Source organism: Nelumbo nucifera, chromosome 4 (assembly GCF_055504915.1).
Source record: "Nelumbo nucifera cultivar China Antique chromosome 4, China Antique-T2T, whole genome shotgun sequence".
Taxonomy (NCBI): domain Eukaryota; kingdom Viridiplantae; phylum Streptophyta; class Magnoliopsida; order Proteales; family Nelumbonaceae; genus Nelumbo; species Nelumbo nucifera.
In genome coordinates this window covers 21,782,301-21,795,280 of record NC_142652.1, presented here as the reverse complement: position 1 = coordinate 21,795,280, position 12,980 = coordinate 21,782,301, and the positions used below count along the sequence as shown (strand labels likewise).

The following is a 12,980-nucleotide window of genomic DNA, read 5'->3' as shown; positions in this document are numbered from 1 at the left end:
TCCTTATGCATCTGCAGTAGGAAGGTTAATTTATGCAATGGTTTGCACAAGGCCTGATATAGTTCATGCAGTTGGTGTTGTTAGTCGTTTTCTATCCAATCCAGGTAGAGAACATTGGACTGTTGTAAAGTGGATATTGAGATATCTCCGAGGTACTTCTAGTTTAAAACTCTGTTTTGGAATTGGGAAACCTATTCTTTGTAATTATACAGATTCAGACATGGCTGGGGATGTTGGTTCTAAAAAGTCTACTTATGGCTATTTGATTACCTTTGCAGGGGGAGCTGTGGCCTGGCAGTCTAGGTTGCAGAAGTGTGTTGCATTGTCTACGACTGAGGCTGAGTTCATCGCTATTACTGAAGAATGCAAGGAGTTGTTGTGGATGAAAAAGTTTGTGCATGAACTTGGTTTCACTCAACAGAGGTATGTTTTATATTGTAATAGTCAGAGTGCTATTCATCTTGGTAAGAATCCAACATTTAATAATAGATCAAAGCATATTGATGTAAGATATCATTGGATTCGAAATGTTTTGAACTCCACGTTGATTGAACTTGAAAAGATTCACACTAACAAAAATGTTGCTGACATGATGACAAAAGTGGTGCCTCTAGAGAAGCTTGAACTATGTGCCGGAGCAGCCGGCCTTAAATTTGCATAGTTGCCTTTTTTTTTTTGAAGTGTCTCCCTTCTCTCATGGGCTGGAGGGAGAGAACTGTTGGGTCCAGGCCATTATGGGATATTGACCCATGTTATAACCCACTCTCCTTCAACCCACTGTTTTTGTTTTTTCAAAAAGAAAAACAAAAAAAACTAGGGTTAGACCTTTTTGCGCGCGGCGTGTTGAAGAGAGAGAGAGAAATCGAAATACTGTGCAGATTTTTCAGTGCACAGAGTTCATCAAACGGCTGGAAATTTCCGATCCAGCTAAAATTTGGACAGAAGTGGAGGACTCATTTTTCCTCATTTTGAACAATCAGATCTTTGATCGGAGCTCTGAATCGCAGGTTATTTGAGGTCGAACAGAAGCAACTCGTAGTTAGTCGGGAAAAGAAAACATCTCATGACAGTCTTCATCAATTACTCTGATCAAGGGTCATTTGTGATCCGATTTGGCTGAAATTTGGTTGGGTCTCCTTGGCCCCGTGGTTTTTACCCTTTACATTGGAGGGGTTTTCCACGTTAAATATCGTGTGCCTCTCTTTGCTTGGCTTATGATTATTTTTGTTGATATCTTGCTTGGAATTGTGCTAGCTGAATATCTACAAGTTTTTTAATTTTTGGGAGAGAAATAGTTTGTGGATAAACTTAGTTTATTCCCAACACGTGGTCTCTTTAGGCAAGCTCAGGGGAATTAAGTTCATGAGCATCTTTAGATTCAAAGTCTTGTGGACGACGCATTGGGTGGGAGACAAAGGCAGTGACGTCAAACACGAGACCCAGATCATGATTTTGGACAAGTTGGACTTCGGTCATCCTTATGTTCTGCTACTTCCCCTCATTGAAGGGTCATTCCGTGCTTCTCTCCAACTAGGCGACGACGACAACTTGGACATTTGCGTAGAGAGTGAGTCGACACAAGTGACAAGCTCAAGCTTCAGGAGCTCACTGGACATGCATGTCGGAGATGATCCATATAGTCTTGTTAAAGACACAATGAAGTTGGTGAGGGTTCACCTAGGAACCTTCATACTCCTGGACGAGAAGACTCCTCCAGGAATAGTAGACAAGTTTGGTTGGTGCACCTGGGACGCCTTTTATCTTAAAGTACATCCTGATGGAGTGTGGGAGGGGGGTGAAGGGTCTGGTGGAGGGTCTGGTGGAGGGCGGTTGCCCGCCGGGACTGATGCTCATCGACGACGGATGGCAATCCATTTTCCACGATGATGACCCATCTTTGTCGTCGCTACTGTTCCGCGAGGTCGGAGAAGATGAACATTACTTTTTTTCCAATTGTTCGAACATTTTTACAAGGGTAGTATGGGAATTAAAACGGTAGATTTCAATGGAAAACTGGGGGTCTTTGTTTCACGGTCATAGTACAGGGGGGTCTTTGTAATTTATCCTATATAATATAAATAATATTATAAATAACATAAATAATATTATATATTTAATATAATATGTATACACATATATTTAATATATATAATCGGGGTTGGGTGGGGAGTGGACTTTACTCTTCATCCTCAATAGGCATTCTTATTAATTTCATCACCACTTTGTCCTTGCTAAGGCAATCTCCATCCCATCCCCGCCTGATCGGGGAGGCCGTGTACTTGGCGGGGATGGAGAAAATCATGGTTTTCAAAACTAGACTAGACCAGATGGTCAGATCAGAATAACTGGGTGATCAGTAGAACCGTTATTTCGCCAAAAAACGTTGATTTGGTCAACAAACTGTTGACCCGGGTGGTCAAATCGTTTGAACCGTCCAATGGTTTTGGCTATTTTTTATTTTTTTATTAGAATGGGCCATCCATTTTGTTCGAATGGTTGGACCGTTCGACCTAGGAATTAGACCCCTTATCGGTTTGTTGTTCGGTTCAGTTTTAAAAACCTTGGAGAAAATTGTTATTCCTACCTCGGGTCATGTAACACCATATGATGTGACGGTTTCGGGTCACGTATCATTTTTTTGGCTAAGTACCTCGTCATCCCATCTGCTCCCAGGTGGCCGATGACTTAGAGGCTGAAGTGGAGCTCCCTGGTGTCGCGCAACCTGGCTGCTCCCTGCAGGAGATGATCTGCTCATCTTTATAGACGGCGGTAACTGGTTACCTACAAGAACTGAATTAGAGAACCCGGGGTGGCTTACAATCATCAAGAAATAAACTTTAGAAAAAACCATCTAGGCTTTGTTTGGATTTGGGGACAGAATCGGAAATGCATATGATTGTGAAAAAGAAAAAATAATGAAACTACTCTTATGCAGATGCAGTCTTGCCGATTCCAAAATCCGGTGTGTTGGCTACAACCTACAAATATGCAGTTCTCCAAAATTCCAAATTCCCTCCGACTTCTTTTTCACGTAACGTGTTTCCATTTCCTCCCGAATCCAAACACATCCTTAGATAATTATGCGGAGAACGGGGAAAGAGATATGGGTTGAAAACTTCTCATTTTCTTTCGTTTTTTGGTTTCCTGCAGGACCACCGGAGTTGAAGATGAAGTTCTCAGACTTGAGAAATGATTTGAAAAGTCTGGAAATAGTGCTCCTACAGTTGGATTTCTATAACCATTAGATTCACATTGAAATAGTTAAAGGGATGATTTAGAATCGGATATTTGACTTTGACTTTCGAGAACTCTTGGGCCCATCCCCATTTAATGTGGTTGTGAATGGTACTATCATATGAAGTTCTCTCACTCCTTTAGCAAGAAGATTGAGGACGTCCCCTTTTCCAGTTTGCCTTTCACACCATCAAACTATATTGACCCAATTTCACAAAAGTTGAATTTATGTTTAAAACAAGCAGCAGATATCAACAACATCAAACCAGGTGGAGTGGGACTGTGGGAGGACTGGAATAGAAGCTATTCTTATGCTTTACGTCTCACCGGTGACCACTAAATAAAATACTCCCTAATCAAGGGCGCCGATTGCTCCTATAATTGGCGCCCAAAGAAAGCTCTATCAATTTAGCCACGTGGAAAGCTAATTGTTAAGCTAAATTTTACCTCTTAACTCGTAAGAAAGAGGCAACATGAACAAATTAACACGCATGGCGTATTCCTAGCTATAACGTTAGCACTTGGGTTGCCACATGTGAGTAGTGAAAAGTGAAAAGTGATCAGATGGGCAGTGTAGGAAATGTGTCCCTCCCCACCCAATCAAAAAACAAGGCAAAGTTAACCAAATTCAGTATCACTTTCTAAATTCTAACTGCAAGTGATTGTTACAAGAGTTTCTTAATGATAAATTGCTCGATTTGCAAGGGTTTTGACATGAGTGACTGAAGAAAACTTTCTATTAATGGAAGAAGAATTAATTTGGATTTTGGACGAATAGGAATCTCTACAAAGCATGGGTAGACTTAGATGACAATCTTCTTCATGTGTGAAAGACAGACTCGAAAAACTTGGAATTCAATTGTTAGAAAGAGATCAATTGGAAGCAATTCCCAGCACCCATCCGTCAAATTTGTCCATATATCGGTACAGACAGTTGGACCCTCCAATTTTCTGAGCAAGCATGACAATTCAATGATTCTCAACCTCTCAAAAAGTCACCTCTGTATTCCAGTATTTAGGTTTTAATCCATTGCTGAAGAGAAATCCACGTCACCAAGTTTACCTTTTTTTCAGCCTTCGTTTCCTTCTCAGAATCATATCTACCCCTAGAAATTTCCAGACAACACCTCTCACAGCTTTTGATGATAGCTCCGATGACCCTGATGCTCAATTGCCTAACCTAAATCTTTTATGCTTCCATGGCTCGAAAACTGAACTAGTTAAGCAATTAATCCAGGCATACAATTAATATACATTCTTCATCTGGTTCATACAAGTATATAAATGAAAACGAGCAAATTAAAGAACTTAGATATAATTAAATAGATATATAATTTCCTCCTTTTTCCTTTTTCATCTTGTGTGTGTGTATGTTGGGTGGGGGGGGGGGGGGGAGGGCCTGGTTGAATGAACTATTTTCCTTTCCTTTCACATGATGTGCCAACTATCAAACTATATTCCCCTTTTCCTCTCATATGATTTAAGGCCTTGCATACTTTTTTCGTCTATGCTGTGATGCTTTCTTTAATAATATAGACATATCACCAGACCCAATAAATAGCTTAAACAGCATGGGCCTACAACTTCATGGTAAGCACGTTCAATGAAGGACCCCCACAATGGGAAAAAAAATAAAAGAAACAAACAGGAAGAAAAATGATTACATGACAAAAGATGAAGAGAGAAAAGAAACTTGAGATGGTGACGGCCAATGCCAGTACCTAGAAATTAGATCAACGGCTAATACCTTACCTCATTCTTATAAAGTTCTTCTTCTTCTTCTTCTTCTTCTTCTTCTTCTTCTTCTTCTTCTTTAGAGATTCCCTCGATCGTTTTCACCGAGACCCGTCTCAAGAGATGGGTCGAACTGTTGCAAGATTGTCGAGTTTCTGCTTGAATCGTGTCACGACTCATGTTCGGGTTCGGTCCCCAACTATTCAATCAAAACCCACCATCAATTACATCAAAACCGATCAGAAGACCGAGTTCATAGACAACAGGGAGAAGATTTCCGGTGATGGTGTGAAACCCGGGACGTCTCTTATCAGTAGAAGGATCATGATTGTGGTCGATTCGACTGCTGAAGCCAAGAGTGCTCTACAGTGGGCTCTCACACACACGGTTCAGAACCAAGATACTATAGTACTTCTCTGTGTGACGAAGCCTTCTAAGCAAGGTAAGTTCTCTTTCTCATCATGGGTTGATAATCTTGATAGACGCGCGCAAAGAAAAAGCAAAATCGTGAGGTTCTTATTTTGATTACAGGCGAGGAGTCCAACCCAGAGATCAGTCCAAGGGTTCATGATCTTCTTTACTCTATGAAGAACGTTTGTAAAACGAAGAGACCTGAGGTGAGTAATATTCAGATTGGCTAATTTAATCTCTCAAACACCATAGAAATTAAGAGCACTTCCTGTTCTTTGTTTCATGACCCGTCTCCTTTCCCTTTCTAATCTACGTTGATAAACTAGTTTTTATTCCTGGATTAAGAAAAAGAAAGGTTGGTAATTAAAGACACCCTGAACAGTGACCCTGAAGCTAAGGCTGGAGTGGTGTACAAAAACAAAAACACGAATTACCTTTGTCGCGTTTGTCATGGATTTTCTTCAATTTAGAAAATGTGAAGTTTCACAGCTAGCCAGCACTCTACCACATCGATCAAAATTTAACATTTCTTTTTCTTAACTATTTGGCATTAATTAGTCGCCTACCAGAATTACAACTGGGCTTAATTAAGCCACTTAATTTTCTGGCTAGTGGCGTGAAGGTTGTAATGTCAAACTCAAACACCAACCCAACAGACAAATTAAGTTTTTGCTATATATATATATATATATATATATATATATATATATTGGATTGTATGGTACTTAATACAACAACCTCTATAATATTATAATAAGCTTCTTTGAAAATCCTGTACAAACGGTTCTGGTGCTTTGGATTGAGACAGGTGCAAATTGAGGTTGCTTTGGTGGAGGGGAAGGATAAAGGACCAATTATAGTGGAAGAGGCAAAGAAACAAGGGGTGTCACTTTTGGTTCTAGGGCAGAGAAAGCGATCGATGACATGGCGCCTGTTGATGATGTGGGCAGGGACCAAGGTCAGTCCTGGGATCGTCGAGTATTGCATCCAGAACGCCAGCTGCATGACAATTGCAGTGAGGAGGAAAAGCAGAAAGCTTGGAGGATATCTCATCACAACAAAGCGTCACAAGGATTTCTGGCTCTTGGCTTGATCAACTGTGCGATGGTTTTGATCGTGGAGGGTGGGATCGATATGTTGGTGCCATGAAGGATGTGCCGATGTGATTGACTGATTGCGATTGTAATGTTTGTAAACAAAAGTTGATGAAATGTAGAAAAGGAACTCCGGGTTTGTGAATGAAGGAAAAGCGAGATGTCATTATGTTGTGCAGGTCACACACACAGGCTATTATAGCAAAAGGTGAGGCCCTGAGGAGTGGGAGCTGGGGCCCTTAGCTGATAAATCGGTTTAGTTAGGGTCGTATTGTATAGGCTGTCGACCGGCAGAGCTCTGACAAAGGTGCGTCAATCTTGGCTGGAAATTATCGCCTTTGGGATTAAAATCTCTTTATCTGTGAAGAAATGTTTTATTTGCATTGACAGTGAAATGGTCTCGCGGTCGAACAGTGTGATCACATCCAGTGCCCGTTTGGGAGGGCTGAAGCTAGCACAGTGGCTTCTGGCCTTGCGAGGTTGGCCTCCAACAGACAGAGTCTTGGTGAAAAATCCCGAGAGGCCCAAATCGACTGTCAGTCATTCGAGGGGCTGTCCGCTTCAGCTTCTTTGGGTATGTCCAGCGGCTCCACCAAAAGCGTGGAGAGTGAAGGTCTCAAGGGAAAAATAGATTCCTAAAGATATAAATCAGGGAAAGTTGTTAAGACTAGTCATTCATATCCGAGGGTGTGGACTAGTTGGTGAACCCTGCTGGGTCCAATGCAGCAATAAAAGAACCATTTACACATGCCAATTGCTTCAAACCTAAATTTGCAATGTCCTTGAAGCATCGTAGCTAGGCCCCAAAATTGCAAGGTTTCTTTATGCATTCACCTCTCCTAATGCTAATCGATGATGATCTACCAATCCAATAAATGAAATTAACAATGCAATTCCTCAAAGACCTAAAGGGTAGGGATGGCAATTTTCCCCATCCCGACGGGACCTGATTTCCCCGATCCCATGTCTCCGCCCCAATTTCCCTGTTATGTAAAAACATTTTGGGGATTTGGGTCCCCGTAGGAAATCAATCCCCGTCAGGGATCGGGGATGAAGGACAAATTTTATCCCTAAGGGGGATTGGATTGGGGACAAGGATGGGTGTTAATTTCAGAATCGGGGTTGGGGACGGAGACGAGGAACATGATCCCCGCCCGTTACCATTCCTACTAAAAGGAAAGGGGCATGTGATAATGGACCCCACTTTCTAGGTTTATCAACTCAGCCTCTGCACACTTATCCTAAATGAACCGTTATTCACTTTTAATCAATTCAAACACGCCACTATTGTAAGTTAATCATGTTTATCATCATTTAGTATTGTATATAAGAAAGGAAAAATTCTATTTTAGTACCCTGAACTTTCGGGGTAGTGCCAAGTTAATACCCGAACTTTCAAATATGTCACTGCAGTACCCAAACAGTAAAAAAGTGTCAAGTTGATCCCTATCGTTAACCATTGTCAATTATCTGATCACGTGGTGATATGTATAAAATCATATCCTCTTCTATCAACGGTGCTTGAATGGCTGCTAATATATCGGAAAGAGCACATGCCTTTTGAAAATACTCAGAAACTTAAGATGTGCCTTTCTTTACAGTTTGGAGTCGAAGACGCAATTGAAGTACTCGTGATCTTGATGTTGAAGCAAATGATCGTTAATCCAACAACCTGCGACAAGACACTTTCACTTAATGAGGATAAAATATAACTGAGGATCCATTGATCCATACGAACCCAGTCTTCATAATCTAGGTTTGGAATTTTCCCGATGCTGTCATTGACATCTGCAATTTCCACTCAGGGTGGCTTTGGCTTGCCTTCAACGATACTCGTGAGACCATATGTTTTGAAAATAGATATGAACTGAGAATGCCACATCATATAATTATCACGGGTCAATTTTATGGGAATAAAGGGAATGGTATTTGGTAACTGATGTAGCGCGATCTTGCTGCTCCCTACTGGAGGTGATCTGGCTTCCAGGCGGACGATGGACTAAGTTGGTTTGCAAAAGTAGGATCAGAGAACTCGGTTGCTAGCTCGGCGAGGTCGCTCCGATACTTAAGTTAGTATACTTGTTGCGAGCTGAAATAGCTTAAGAATGCAGAGAGCTAGAGAGCATAGAAATCACGTGTACATTGTGCCCTCGGGGTTGGAGCCTTTATATAGTCGAGTCCTCGCGGGTTTCGCGGATCAGTTCCGGGATCTTCGTCACGATAGGACTCATTTCCTCGTTAGTTGGAAGATAATGCTGCCAATCGATAAGGTTCATCACTTCCGCCCGAATCGGTCGGGGAGATAATGCTAGCTGTTACGCGGTGTGATCCCGTGAGGCCCGGGATCCGTTGGAGGGGTTTTTGGGATCACCACGTAGTGGCATGTCGGTATCCCCAAACTGATGTCTTTAAGTTCCGAACTGGGTTGAACCCCAAAGTGCCTTAGGACCGAGGTGGTCCTGATGCGACCTTGTACCGAGGTGACCTCGCCCCGAGTTGACCCATGCCGAGGTGGTTTGATTATCCGAGTTCGATTTGTTGCGGTCTTGGTATGTCGAGCTGAGCTGTTATCTATTAGTCAGGTTGTGTCCACGTGTCCCCCTATTACTAGGTCGGGCCAAATGGCCCTTCATCAATTGCCCCCCACTCCCCGAGCCAGGGGTCCCAACCCAAAGCAGGGAGTTTATAACGAGTCCATGTGGATTTGGCCCGAGGTCTAGTCGGTCTGTCGAGCGAATCATCCGATCGGACCTATTCGAACCTTCGGTTTAACCAGTCGTAGCCTAGGTCGTGTTGGGTGTACGCGTGGACGTCATGCTGTTTATGGATTCCGCGTATGTCAAAAAACGCGCTCAACCGATTTCGTCCACGGGCGTCGTGCAACCGGTTTTCATGAGAACCGTTGGATCAAGCAGATCTCAACCGTTGATCGCCTCGCGGTGAACTATAAATAGGGGGCGAGGGACCCCTCTTCTTCGCCAAAAATTCTGTGATTGAGCTCTCCCGAGGTCACGTCGGAGTCCTTCAGCTTGCTCTTTCTTTGTATTTCGAGGTCGTTCTTCTTTTGGTGAGTTCGTTTTTTTCTTAGGTTGTTCTCCTTTGTTATTCTTGTTTTAATTATGTCTAGTGCTAGCATAGATAGGCTCCTAGGTGACTCTAGTGAGCTCGAGGGTGCCGAGGCGCAGTCCTAGGTTCCCGCTGGCGAGGTCAGCTCCTCGCTAGGTAGCTCCCCCCTTCGCCCCTTAAAGGAAACTTCATTAGCTGAAGTTGGGCCATCTCGGCCTGAGGAACCCGAAGCTCGGGAGGAGGGACCGACCTCCAGAGAGGAGGTCCCATCTTCTTCTCGGGGTCGGGATCCAAATGACTTCGATCCTTCTACCATGACATCGGATTGGCTACTATCTTTGGTAGCTCGCTACCGTCTCCCTGATAGTTTAGTTTTTAGCATTCCTCTAGGTCAATACCCTTGGGCTCACGATCACCATGAGCTTGCAGTTTTCGAAGAGCAGCTCGTAGTCGGGCTGCGCTTCCCGCTCCATCCCTTCATTATAGAAATAGTCAAGTTTTTTAACATCACTATCGACCAACTTCACCTGAACTCAATCCGGACTATAGTAGGTACCATCTCTTTGTTCCACGAGTACAACCAACCTCTGTCTTTAGACGTCTTTAGCTCGATCTGTTCAATTAAAAAGAATTCCGCTTGTCTGCGCGGGGACGTCTGACAAAGTTACTATATCTCTCCTCGGCCCGGGTTTAAAATCATGTTCAGTAGCCCGAACAAAGTGACGGCCTAGAAGAGAAGGTATTTTTTGTTCAGAATCCTGAGGGATGGCCTTTCCCGACTCACTGGAGGGTGGCTATCAAAGATCCCGGGGTGAGCTTAGATGCGGAGACTAGGGCAGTTGTTAACTCTTGGAGGGACCTCGGCCTGGTGATGAAAGTTTTTGGCCGAGGAGAAGCTTGTGCGAGTTGGAATGAGCCCTCCTGGTAGGTCTTCACCTCGGTACTTACTTATTTTAAGTTTTTCTTAGTTCGTGACTAACCTTTCCTTTTCCTCTTGCAGCAGCCATGTCGGAGGTCGACGCTGAGAACCTTCTCAAGAGCTTCCAAAGAGGAGGGAAGAAGAGGAAGGCTTCAAAAAAGTCTCACCGGGAGGCTGGTCCTTCTACCCACGCTCCATCATCCTTGCGCCGGAGCCGATCTCTGCCGAGCTCCCGGAGGAGGAGGAGGCCCACCCTCGGCCTCCCGTTGTGGACTTGGATGAAGACCAGGAGGAAAGCGTTCTGCCTCATGAACCGGAGAGCACTTCGGCACCCGAACCTCAGCTCCCAAAGGACAGTATAATGACCCCTCATCTCGGGATGCTCAAGAGCAAGGATGTCGTTTTTCCAATTGAGGTCGCGGAGTGGGCTGACATGCCTACGAGTCAGCTCGGAGGTCAGGCTGCTACCTATTGCATGGTGGTGAGTACTTTTTACTTCACACTTCGTTTCCTTGTCTGCCTTTAAGCATACTTACCTCTGTTTCCCTTTGTTAGGTGAACTTCGCCATTCATTCGTTGGTTTACCAATCTGAGATCTGCCTGAAGCAAGCTCGGGAGGCTGAAGAGAAGGCACGGAAACTTTATCGCGAGTTGGATATAACTTGGGGTGAGGTTCTTCGGCCTAAAAAATGAGCTCTTAGTCAACAAGAGTTGATCCTAGCGCTGACCGAGGAGAAGGGGAAGCTTCAACGGGAAAACGAGAACCTTGAAGCAATGATTCGGGAGTGCACCGAGATCTTCGAGACCGCCATACAAGAGGCGCGGGCTGAAGAGAAGAAACACGCCATCGAAAGCTTCAAGAAGTCTCCGGAGTTCCACGATCTCCAGGTCGAGTACGGATCAAGCTCGTATTGTTCTGACTTCAAGATGTGCAAGTATATGATGCGACAGAAGTTTCCCGAACTAGACCTCGGAGTTGTTTCCATGTCCGACCTTACTCCCGAGGTGGTGAAGGCGGAAAACGAAGAACCTGGCTCCTCCGAAGAGGAAAGTGACAATGAAGTCTCAGAGGCGGGTCCATCAGGCCGGGAGGACGCGGAGGAGGATTGTATGGTGACCGACCTACCCGGAAGTCCAAAAGCTTGATCTTTCTTTCTCCTTGGATTATCCTGATGTACTCCCCGAGTCTCTGAGCTCGGGTTATAGTGAAAGCTTTTTGCTTTTTGTTCTCTTTTGTACTTAACATCTTTACATAAAATGAAATGAGAACAATTTGACTCTCTGTGCAAAATTTTCCAAGTTTGAGCAATTTCCGAACAAGCGAGCTAAACCAGACAGAAGTAGGAAAATTTTTCTAAGTGTTGGTTACCCCGAACTGTCGAGCTACCGAGCTGGACCACTAGTATAGGTAACTTCGCATGATGTACGCTGAGGTGCGCAGACATTGTAGGGTATATACCTGACCTTTCTGCGCATGGGCTACTCAAATGTCGGTTGTCCCTTAGACCTAACGGGTTCAACCTATTATTATATGTCGAGTTGAGCTAGACATCGTAAGGTTTATACCCAAACTGTCTATGCCTTAGGCGTGGGGAGTGATTTGCCCGTGCCGAGGAGGTGACTGGGACTTATTTTCCCATGCCGAGGAGGCGACTGGGACTTATCGTAGTGCCGAGGTCTTTTATCAGCTCGGCATTTTAGTCCTTAGACTTCTGGGAGTGACTCGTAGTCCTCTCTCCAGTTTAGCGATCACAGGTAGTTTCGTCGCAGGTTGCCAATGTTCCATGCTCGAGGTACTTGCTTTCCTTCCAAGGTCTCGAGCTTGTACGTACCTTCCCCGAGTACCAGTCTTACTCGATATGGACCTTCCAAGTTCGGTCCGAGCTTACCGACACCGGGCTCAGGTACCATAACTTTCCTAAGAACCAGGTCGTCGACACGGAAGTGTCATTTCTTGACCCTGGCGTTATAGTACCAAGCCACCCTTTGTTGGTAGGCTGCAGTCTGAATGTATGCTAGGTCCCGTACTTCTTCCACCAGGTCGAGGTTAGTACGGAGCTCGTCGTCGTTTGTTTCCTCATTGTAAGCTTCCAAATGTAGCGTAGGCACCTCGATCTCTGCTGGGATCACTGCTTCCGTGCCATAGGTGAGGTTGAAGGGGGTCTCACCCGTGGCAGTCTTAACAGTAGTTCGGTAGGCCCATAACACACTGGGCAGCTTGTCTACCCACAATCCTTTAGCTCGGGCTAAGTGAGCCTTCAGTCCATGGAGTATGGCCCTGTTCGTGACCTCTGCTTGTCTGTTTGCCTGACGGTGTGCCACCGAGGTGAAGTTTTGTTGTATCTCCATCTCGGCACACCAATTCTAGAAATTGATGTCTTCGAACTGCTTTCCATTGTCGGAGATAAGTACCCGAGGTAGCCCGAAGCGACATACTATATTCCTCAAAAAGAAATTTTGTATGTTGCGAGTTGTGATCGTAGTTAGGGGTTCCGCCTCCACCCACTTCGTGAAGTAGTCAA

The 12,980-nt window shown here is 44.4% G+C and overlaps 1 protein-coding gene across 2 annotated transcripts; it reads left to right on the top strand.

The window, feature by feature from the left end:
- The first annotated feature begins 4,971 nt into the window (after positions 1 to 4,971).
- Positions 4,972 to 7,227, top strand: LOC104597881 (Adenine nucleotide alpha hydrolases-like superfamily protein). 2 transcript variants are annotated; one of them, XR_016085276.1, is made up of 4 exons: positions 4,972 to 5,410; positions 5,500 to 5,585; positions 6,188 to 6,780; positions 6,864 to 7,227. XR_016085276.1 is itself a non-coding variant. In XM_010259648.3 (3 exons), exons 1-3 carry the CDS (start codon positions 5,092 to 5,094, stop codon positions 6,470 to 6,472), a joined length of 690 nt encoding a protein of 229 aa, XP_010257950.1. In that variant the 5' UTR covers positions 4,972 to 5,091; the 3' UTR covers positions 6,473 to 7,227. The 2 variants fall into 2 exon arrangements, 1 of the variants encoding a protein (XP_010257950.1); XM_010259648.3 differs by having other exon boundaries at positions 6,188 to 7,227.
- The last annotated feature ends 5,753 nt before the right edge of the window (positions 7,228 to 12,980 follow it).